The following is a 10,416-nucleotide window of genomic DNA, read 5'->3' on the forward strand; positions in this document are numbered from 1 at the left end:
CTTTGGACTGTGGGGGAAACCGGAGCACCTGGAGGAAACCCACGCGAACACGGGGAGAACATGCAAACTCCACACAGAAATGCCAAGTGGCCCAGCCGGGACTCAAACCAGCGACCTTCTTGCTGTGAGGCGACAGTACTAACCACTGAGCCACCATATCGCCATAATATATAATATATAATTAATATATCGATATTTTTGACAACACTAATACTGAAATAAAAGAGTGCAGCAACTTCCGGTTCATGCTGACTTTATCCATAATACAATTTAGGACACACAAACCCTTTTCTGAATTATATTTAGGAACAGTACATGAATTGTGACGCAGCATGAGTGAACATACATGAGTAATAGCACTCAGCACTCACAGGTCCTCTCAACCTCTTCACCAAGACAAAAGCGGCTTTATATGACACGACCACTGACCCTTACAACAAAAGCAGTTCGCTTGAAAATGAAAGCTGGCAATGTTATCTGCCATGCTGACCTTTTGGTTGGTGGCTGACTATTTTCAGTCCATACTAGAGCATGAGGGGATTTCTCCTTATTGACCGATAATTAAATATCCGAGAGCGGCTGTGCAGTGATAGGGGGAAAAACACAATGATGAGCAGCTAGTATGTAAAAAGCAGATAATGTGAGTAATGGTGAAATGCATTAGAAGACTTTTTCATCAGATTATAGCACAACATTTTTAATTGGATAGCTAGAAATAAAAAATTAATTAATTAAATATAATTATTTAATAAGTATAACTAATAAACGTAAATTAGTCAATGCATATTCGTTCAAAAAATTGTGGTCTAGTAATATTTTTCATTCATTCATTCATTTTCGGCTTAGTCCCTTGATTAATCTGGGGTCGCCACAGCGGAATGAACCACCAACTTATCCAGCATATATTTTATGCAGCGGATGCCCTTCCAGCTGCAACCCATCTCTGGGAAACATCAATACACACTCATTCACTTACATACACTATGGACAATTTAGCTTATTCAATTCAGCTATACCACATGTCTTTGGACTTGTGGGGAAAACCGGAGCACCCGGAGGAAACCGGGGCACCCGGAGAAAACCTACGCGAACACGGGGAGAACATTATTATATAATAAATATTATTTTAATAAATATATCTGTTTAATAAATCTGTTTTGTTCAAATGCACCAAAATATATAACCTATATTCACTGGGAAATGGATACAAATATTAATTTTCAAAATGGAGTGTTATTATTAATGCAGAGCACTATCTATATATGCATTTATTAGCAATATATAAAGTGCTCTGCATATGATGCAACAAAGCTATGCGAGGCATAAAATCTGAAGGGAGGAAAAAGCTCAGTGATCTGTTCACGAATTCTGCATAGACGCTGCAGTAACTCCACCATGAAGCATGACTCATAGCTGAGGTCTGACTCTAGAAAGACACGACGGGGAGGGAGAGGGAAAAAAGAAGGACGGCCACACATGACGGCTCTGCCACATCACAATCTCCTCAGGAGGTCTGAAAAACCCCACAGCTCATATCCACGTCACCGATCTGCAGCCTACATCACACCTCTGAGGGCTGATCCACACAGAGCCTTGTCAGCATCCCTATCTACTCTTTTCAATCACTTGTATTTTTAATACAAAGCATAGATATTGCAAACAAAACCAACGAGACTGATTCAAATCCAAATCCACATAGTAAACACGCGGACCAGTGGTGCTATATTTCTGTCACAGAGATACTCTAAAAGACAGGTTAAAGTCTGCATGAACCAGAAGCTGCAACTGTTTTTTTTTTTTTTTGTTTTTGTTTTTTTTACATATCGTGACCTAGAGAAAAAGAATATTAAATGAGAAAATAGTGGGCATGGCTTGTTTTTTCTACTGCTAGCTGATTGGATGTAGTAAAGTAGGCATTTCATTCAGAAAGATCTTGGAAAGGGTTTCGGGAGAGTGTAAATATTATGGATTTATTTGTTATACTAATGAAATACAGTACTTTACCATAATATTTAGGAAATTCTATTATGGTTTCTACTGTATTTTTAACAGTAAAGTTCTGACAACCACAGCTGCCGCTTTTTCACTGCATATTTTACACCGTAGACTAGCACAGAACTACTGAAAAATTTTTTTAAAGCATTTTGACAGCACAAATTGAGTGGGAACCTACTAATAAAGGTTATATCTGAGATGATATTAGTTGTATAACGCAATATATGCTACCTTCATTTATGTTTTCCAAAACATCGGAAAGCAGCATAACAGCTAAAATGGGAATATAACCTCCCACTATTTCTCAATAGAGAACGTGATATGATATGAGTCATCGTTTTAATTGAATTATCAGCCATCCTCTCTAGTGAAATGCAATCTTTTTCCATGAGCTGTCTTTCTCCTCTATAAATCAATATTCTCCTTTTCTATCCACCCTTTCAGGCCTGAAGATCGAACGTCATTCTTTCGTTCTCTGTTAAGCGGCCGCCTTCACTGCCTTATCACTCAGACTGACCAATGGAGCGCAGCAGCAGCGGACGCCCACTTGTCAGCAGCCTGTGACTGAAGTATTTTTTTTCCATTTTAAGGGAATGGAAAAATAGATTCTGTGATAAAGATTTCTGAGGTAAACCAACCAGCTTTGAATGGAATTGGAGCATTACAAACTTTGATTTTAAGCTAAATAAATAGTTATAAATTAATATAATATAGATAAACTATCTAAATAATACATTTATTTATTTTCCTTCGGCTTCATCCCTTATTGATCAGGGGTCGCCACAGCGGAATGAACCACCAACTATTTCGGCATATTTTTTGCACAGCAGATGCCCTTCCAGCTGCAACCCAGTACTGGAAACACCCATACACTCTCACATTCAAACACACACTCATAAACTATACAGCCAATTTAGTTCATCCAATTCACCTATAGTGCATGTCTTTGGAATGTGGGGGAAAGCAGAGCAACATGCAAACCCCACACAGAAATGCCAACTGGCCCAGTCAGAGCTCAAACCAGCAGCCTTCTTGGTGTGAGGTGACAGTGCTAACTACTGAGCCACCGTGCCGACCATATAAATAATAATAATTATAAAAATATATATATATATTTATAAGTTCCCTTAAAGCTTTGGAAACTGACACAATCAAATGATAAACAAATCATAATACAATCATTCATTCATTTTCTTTTCAGCTTAGTCCCTTTATTAATCTGGGGTCGCCACAGTGGAATGAACCGCCAACTTATCCAGCACATGTTTTTACACAGTGGATGCCCTTCCAGCTACAATTCATCACTGGGAAACACCCAAACACTCTCATTCAAATACATACACGGACAATTTAGCCTTCCGAATTCACCTATAGCACATGTCTTTAGACTTGTGTGGGAAACTGGAGAACCCGGAGGAAACCCACGTAAACACTGGGAGATCACGCAAACTCCCTACAGAAATGCCAACTGACCCAGCCAAGGCTCGAACCAGCTACCTTCTTGCTGTGAGGCGATTGTGCTACCCACTGCGCCACCGTAACGCCATAATACAATCAATATTTTTAAACTACAAAAAATATATCTTTATGCATTATGAAATATATATAATAACTTTTTTAACATGTAATTTTACATTTTTAATTTGCGCAAACTATCATTTTTAATGGTACAATATATACTCTCAGAATATATACACTCTCAGAAATAACGATATAAAATCTGGGACGATACTTTTTCAAAAAGGTACATTTTTGTTTCTAACAGGTCCTAAAAGATACATATTAATACCTAAAAAGGTACAAAAGGTAAGAAAAAGGAACAATAGTAAACCTTAAAGTACAAAACGCAACCTTAAAAGGTACATAAGTGTACTGTAAAGGTACTAATCTCTACCTGTACGGCCCAGTGACAGATTTTGTACAGTGGCGCATTTAGGCACGTGCAATATGGGCAATCGCCCAGGGCAGCATCTTGCTAGGGAAACGGTGCAAAAAAGAAATTGCCCCAGTAAACCCCAACACGGAGAGAACTTGCAAACTCCACACAGAAATGCCAACTGACCCAGCGACCTTCTTGCTGTGAGGCAATAATAATAATAATAATAATAATAATAATAATAATAATAATAATAATAATAATAATAATAATAATTATAATTATAATTATAATTATAATTATAATTATAATAAACAAATTGTAGTATTTATTGAAAAAATTTATATATTTAAATGTATTTATAATTATTATTTTAAATGAATACATTTAAAATATATATTTAAATATTTAAAATAAATAGTCAACCACATAGTGTCTTTATTTCTTGGGGGGAAGGGGTGTTTGGAGTGGTTTTGCCCACGGTGTCATTTAAAAGAGAACCACCACTGATTTTGTACCTTTGATTGTGAGCGTGTTTTACACTGTAAAACACATCATTTACACACAGACTGCACAATTTAACAATTAATCATGATTTACTTTTAAAAGTATTTAAAAAAATCCTTAAGGTTTGTGACCCTTAAGGTCAAACTAAGTTTGTTCTGAAGACGACATTAATGTTAAATATAAAATTTGTGTAGTTTTCAGTTGCACTAAATGAGCTTGAGTTAAGCAAAAATGATTATCATCAAAAATTCTGCATCGTTTTTTTCACTAAAATGCAGCGTACTTCATTTTTATAAGTATTTTATATCAGACGGATTCATTCTGCATAAGCGGAGACACAGACATCTGCTAATAAGCTAAATTTAGAAACAAGGTTTAAAATATAATTGGGCAGGAACTTCATGAGCAATTAGGTTAAAACAAAAAGAGGTTTAGAAGCACTTGTTGAAGCAAAAAGAACAAAAGGTCACAGTCGGTTCATGCCCCACTAAATTGCTTTTTAGAATAAAATGTTTGCCCAAAAAAATTAATCCTTGTTGTGGAAATGCAAATGGAGGTTTTCAATTTGATTAGAGTGACTTGCTATATAAACCATGATCCATATTAGAGCCGGCTGAACCCTTCCCATCTGTGGCTCTGCAGAAGCCATTCTCTGGCATTAAGAGCTTGGCCAGCCATAAGATAAACCCATCAATCCATTGTGTTTTGGTAAATTGGTACTAATGCGTGATTGGCTCTTCTGTTGTTTGGGATTAAAGAGAGGTTTCCTTTACAATCTCATTTTTTGTTTAGCCATACTATGAACTCTGAAAGCCTGAAAATAGTGTGCGCATAGTCCAGAGGGACAACTGACCCAGTAATGAAGGCCTGCAGACCGGAAATGTATTACATCAGCCTGGAGAAGATTGTTACAATGGCTTTTAGTCACATCTGCTGTGATTGGTGAGGCTTTTAAGAAATTATGTGTATGTACTGTATGCACAGGTTCTTTAGTGTTGATGGTTCAGGTAACATTCTTAGAATCTTCTATTTGCACAAATGTCTTAATAAATAAATAAATGAATAAATAAAGGTTCTTTATATTAATCAGGGTTTTTACAGGTTTCGTCAAGACTTTTAAGACCTTTTTAAGACCACTGTGAATGAAATTTCAGACTTACACAAGGCTCAGTTAAAAACATTTAAAAACATTAAAAACAAATGTTATTTTAAGGAAGATAATTAAACCTTATTGTAAATACAGTTGATAAATAAACGTTTGTTAAAATTTTTTATAGAAATAGACTGTTGGTGATTGGATGGGTGTTGGCCCGATTGGGTATAGCTTACATAAGACCTGTCTAAAATGATTTAAGACCTACAACACAATATTTCAGTGAATTTGAGACTTTAAGACCGCACTGATCCCCTGACTAATAATAAAATGCTCTTCGCACTAAGGAATAATGGTTCTTTTAAAAACTGACGACTGACATTTCTCTGGGGAACCAAAAAAAACACACATTTATAACCTATATTTGTTTTTTCATTGACGTTTTTGATCCCAAAAGAACCAATAGGTCATCATAATTTCTTAGTTTAAAGGAGATTTCAAAGATGATTTTGTGAAATAAAATGTTTTGTGGATTCAAAAGATTATTTATTGAATAATTGTTGCCAATAAAGGACTTTTAGTTTGTAGATTGAATATCATTTAATTGGGTAGAACAGTTGTCAGACCTTATGTAGCCAAACCACTGATATGCATGGTATTTTATACTTGCAATAACTGATTTATTGTCAATTTTGGCATTGTTTCTGGACTTATTGAACAATTGGATAAGTTGTTGTTACAATTAGAAGTTAAATTGTGCCAAGATGCTCTGAAGATGCATTTCTTGCATCTCTTACATTTTTTGATAGTTAAATTTTTATCCGTTTTTATTATTAGCAATAATCTGTAGTTTTTAGTCAACTTTACTACCATTGTAATAAATTAGTTACTGTATCCACCTTTGATTCCAGAATTACACCTATATGGACCCCATGAATGGGAGAAAATACTTTCCATTTCAACATATGAAATACTGCAGGAAATCCCAATGCCACTTTTGCCAATAGAAAGTTAAGACAACAAGACTCACCAGATACCACTGCTGGTTCCACATTGGGTCATCGAAGAGTTTGTCCACTGAACAATCCTTACATTCGACCCCCAGCGGGGCCCGTTTGGCCCTCCGTTTCTCATACTGCTGTTCGGCCCAAGACACCTACAGAAGAAGCCACAGGTGCCATTCACAACCATTTAGCACACTGTAAAAAATCCTGGTTGCCTTAAATTTTAAAGATGAATCAAATTAACCTTATGAGTCATTTAAACTTATATTATGTTAAACTGACTTAAAACAGCCTGCGTAACTTATAAAATTAAGTTAGAACATGATTTAGTCTAATAAGTTAGAATGACCATATGCTGTCAGAAAAACATATGCTGTCAGAACTTATTTATTATATAATTTTTACAGTGCAATGATGACAAAAAGTCCAAAACAACCTTTTACCTTTTCATCTGATGTTTAAGAATGATTTACTATTTGGAAACGCAATTAAAAACTGGACAACACCAGATAAAAGTCTAACCACTTTGATATTCATTGGGGTTTTTCGAGCAAATCCACATTACATTTTATATAGAGAGTGAAAGCAATGCAAATAGGTTATGAAAAGTCTCATACCCTGTCATCTTCCGACAGACGTTTGGTGATATGATCTGCACTCCGTTTGGTCCTGCTAGGGTGACTGTGCCGCTTGAATAAATAATGGTTTTCCAGCGCCCCAATCTGCAGACAAATGAGAGAAAGAGAGAGAGAGAGAGAGAATTGAGTGAAGAGAAAGGTTCATATTTAGAGCTAAATTAAGCCTGGTCATAATGACGCAGTTCCCATCTGTCTGGTCTAGTCGGCCTGGAGCTACTTCACACACATACATAGACTTGTACAGCCATCTTTATGGAAACTTCCCATAGACGTAATGACTTTTATGCTTTACAAAGCGTATATTTTATCCCCGTACCCCAAACCTACCCCTAACACAACCCTCAAAGGCAGTTCCCATCTGTCTGGTCTAGTCAGCCTGGACATAGACTTGTACAGCCATATTTATGGGGACTTCCCATAGACGTAATGATTTTTATATTGTACAAACTCTATACTTTATCCCTGTGCCCCAAACCTACCCCTAAACACAACCCTCAAAGGCAGTTTCCATCTAGTACAGCTATATTTTCCATAGACGTGACGATTTTTATACTGTAAAAACTGTATATATTATCTCACACCCCAAACCAACCCCTAAACACAACCCTCAAAAGCAGCACCCATCTGTCTGGTCTAGTCGGCCTGCACATAGACTTGTACAGCTATCTTTATAGAGACTTCCCATAGACGTGATGATTTTTATACTGTAAAAACTGTATATTTTATATCATACCCCAAACCTACCCCTAAATATAACCCTCAAAGGCAGCTCCCATCTGTCTGGTCTATAGTCAGCCTATATAGACTTGAACAGCTCTCTTTAGAGAGACTTCCCATAGACGTGATGATTTTTATACTGTACAAACTCTATATTTTACCCCCATAGCCCAAACCAACTCCTAAACCCAACCCCTAAAGGAAACAATGTGCATTTTTACATTTTTAGAATAATTTATTCTGTGATTTTTTAGTTGTTTTCATCGAAAAATACAAAAAAAATGTCCCTACAGGGTCGAAATGTATGTATTAATTTTTATTTGGTCCCCACAACGTCAGGAATACAAGGTAAACACACACACACACAAAAAACTGAATTAACAATTGTAAAAACTTACTCAGCGTTACGTTTACTTAATTTTATTTTCATGAGACAACAGGTGTTTTTTTGAGAGAAGTACCATGTGAAAATTCTATTAAATATATTTTAGTATTAATATTGCTCACTTGTTGACTTAGAAATGCTTAGATTTAGGTATTAATAAAAAATAACTAAAATGTATTCACATCAAATAACAAGTATCTTTTCTGAAAAACACATTCATTCATCTCCCACCAGATGCTTGAGTGTTTAATGACCAAACACAAGGCTCAACCAAACGTCAGCGCACATTCATATCGAGAATATTTAGGAAAGCAACAGTGTTGTTATAAATAAACGCGTAACACGACCACACGAATATGCAATTGCATGTAACACTGATGCAAAGCAAAGCCAGATGTGGAAAACTGTGGAACAAAAAACCCAGTACCTGTCGGACTAATTGGTATCCGAACTCGTCGGCGATGGATCGTGCATTTTGGACTCCTCCAGGAATCTCCACCGCCCATTCGTTGAGATACTGCCTGTCCACGGCTGAAGACACGAGCGCGCACACCAGAGCAAGAACACTGCACAGCAACATTGGACGACATCTTTCTTCCATTTCAAATCAATTACAACCACTTTTTAAAAAATGATCTGGATGATCGCGACGAATACAAAACGGCTAAATAAGAAATAAGTTAATAAATAAATACAGAAAATGTATGTAAACACAGGGGGCGAAAAAAATATCAGTTCAGCTCCGAAAGCCCTCGCTGGGTTCTCCTGTTAATTCTGATGCAGAGTGAGCGTGTAATTGAACAGCCACCAATGAGAGAGTCGTGCAATGGGGAAGGGATGTTTACACGTCAAATTACGACTGCTCTGACGTCAATTTGTACCTGGGGTAGGACGACGCTCGGGTCCCGGGGGAGTCGGGCGGGGTGAATTGCGCATGGAAGAGGAGGGGAATGTTTCTCTATAAATAGCCGACGACCATTAATGCACTGAGATATGCGAGCAAAAAAAGGGAGAGCTTTTGTTTAGAATGATTACACGCACAATTCTGCTCTCATACATCATAGAAATGTCTAATATTTAATATTCTGGATGTGTTGTCTACACGGGTTAGGATGTGATTAAAAACAATTAGGTTTTTGTCTGATTCTATTTCAATATCCTAATAGGACTAGCAGATGTAGCCTGTGTTTGAAGTTAGACTACAGGATAAATAAGAAGGAACGGAAGGTTTGGAAATAAATAGTTGGCGTAACTGTTTGCGTCACGAGGACGTTTCAGCACCACATCGGTGGACAGCTCCACTGCACGAGCTGCATATGCAAAAGATGGTCGAGCTACATCTGTATTAAATGCCATGATATGCATCAACACACACACACAAACTGGATGTATGTTTTGTACTCCTTAAAACGTACCTTTTAGCTTGGCTTTTTAATATTATTTTAATAGTCATTTCTACTGCTACATTTTTACATTTCCTCAGTCGTTTCTCGTCTTATTTCTTTTTATTTCACTTAGCCTTATGTACAGCACTACGGTCTATTTTAAATGTGCTCTATAAATAAGTTAACTTGAACTTGTACACATATTTTTTGGAGCCAAATAAATATAATCACATTTTTAAGATTTTAGACACCCATTAAAATGTGATTTATTGTACCAGTTTCATATACAAAACTATTGTCAGGCATATTGAGAATAAGAATCATTTGCTGACATTAAAATACTCTAACATAAAATATATATTGTATATAAAATACAATATTTTAACAGAAAATATATAAGTAACAGAAAATATATAAGTATATTGTATACTCACACATACACACATTCATAATATCATTACTTAAGATACTTTTTAGCAATTTTAGCAGAAACCACATGACACAACATGTGTTTGGTACTGTTCTTGAGTGAGGTCCCATATGTAAAAAATCCATTAAATATTTTAGTATTAGTATTGCTCGCTTGTGGACTCGGAAATGTAAGTATTATTAATGAAAACTAAAATGTATTTACATCAAAAAGCAAGTATCTTATCTGAAAAACATATTCATTCATCTCCCATTAGATGCTTGAGTCATTACAGTTTTTCTCAGTGGCTTTGGTGCATTTCTCACAACACTGTTTACATCTGCACAACAGTTAATGCATTTCTTAAAACAATTAGTACAAACTGCAAAACCTTGTTGATAACCTGC

General features: G+C 36.1%; 1 protein-coding gene across 1 annotated transcript in view; it reads right to left on the reverse strand.

The window, feature by feature from the left end:
• Nucleotides 1-9,011, reverse strand: part of pcsk1 (proprotein convertase subtilisin/kexin type 1) — a 31,817-nt gene extending 22,806 nt beyond the window's left edge. The window contains exons 1-3 of the mRNA XM_056447161.1: nt 8,643-9,011; nt 7,093-7,197; nt 6,502-6,627 (exon numbers count right to left, since the gene is read on the reverse strand). Coding sequence (XP_056303136.1) covers nt 6,502-6,627; nt 7,093-7,197; nt 8,643-8,816 — 405 coding nt within the window. The 5' untranslated portion in view covers nt 8,817-9,011. The remainder of the gene's footprint in view (nt 1-6,501; nt 6,628-7,092; nt 7,198-8,642) is intronic.
• Nucleotides 9,012-10,416: the final 1,405 nt, after the last annotated feature.

This window comes from Danio aesculapii, chromosome 21 (assembly GCF_903798145.1).
Source record: "Danio aesculapii chromosome 21, fDanAes4.1, whole genome shotgun sequence".
NCBI lineage: Eukaryota > Metazoa > Chordata > Actinopteri > Cypriniformes > Danionidae > Danio > Danio aesculapii.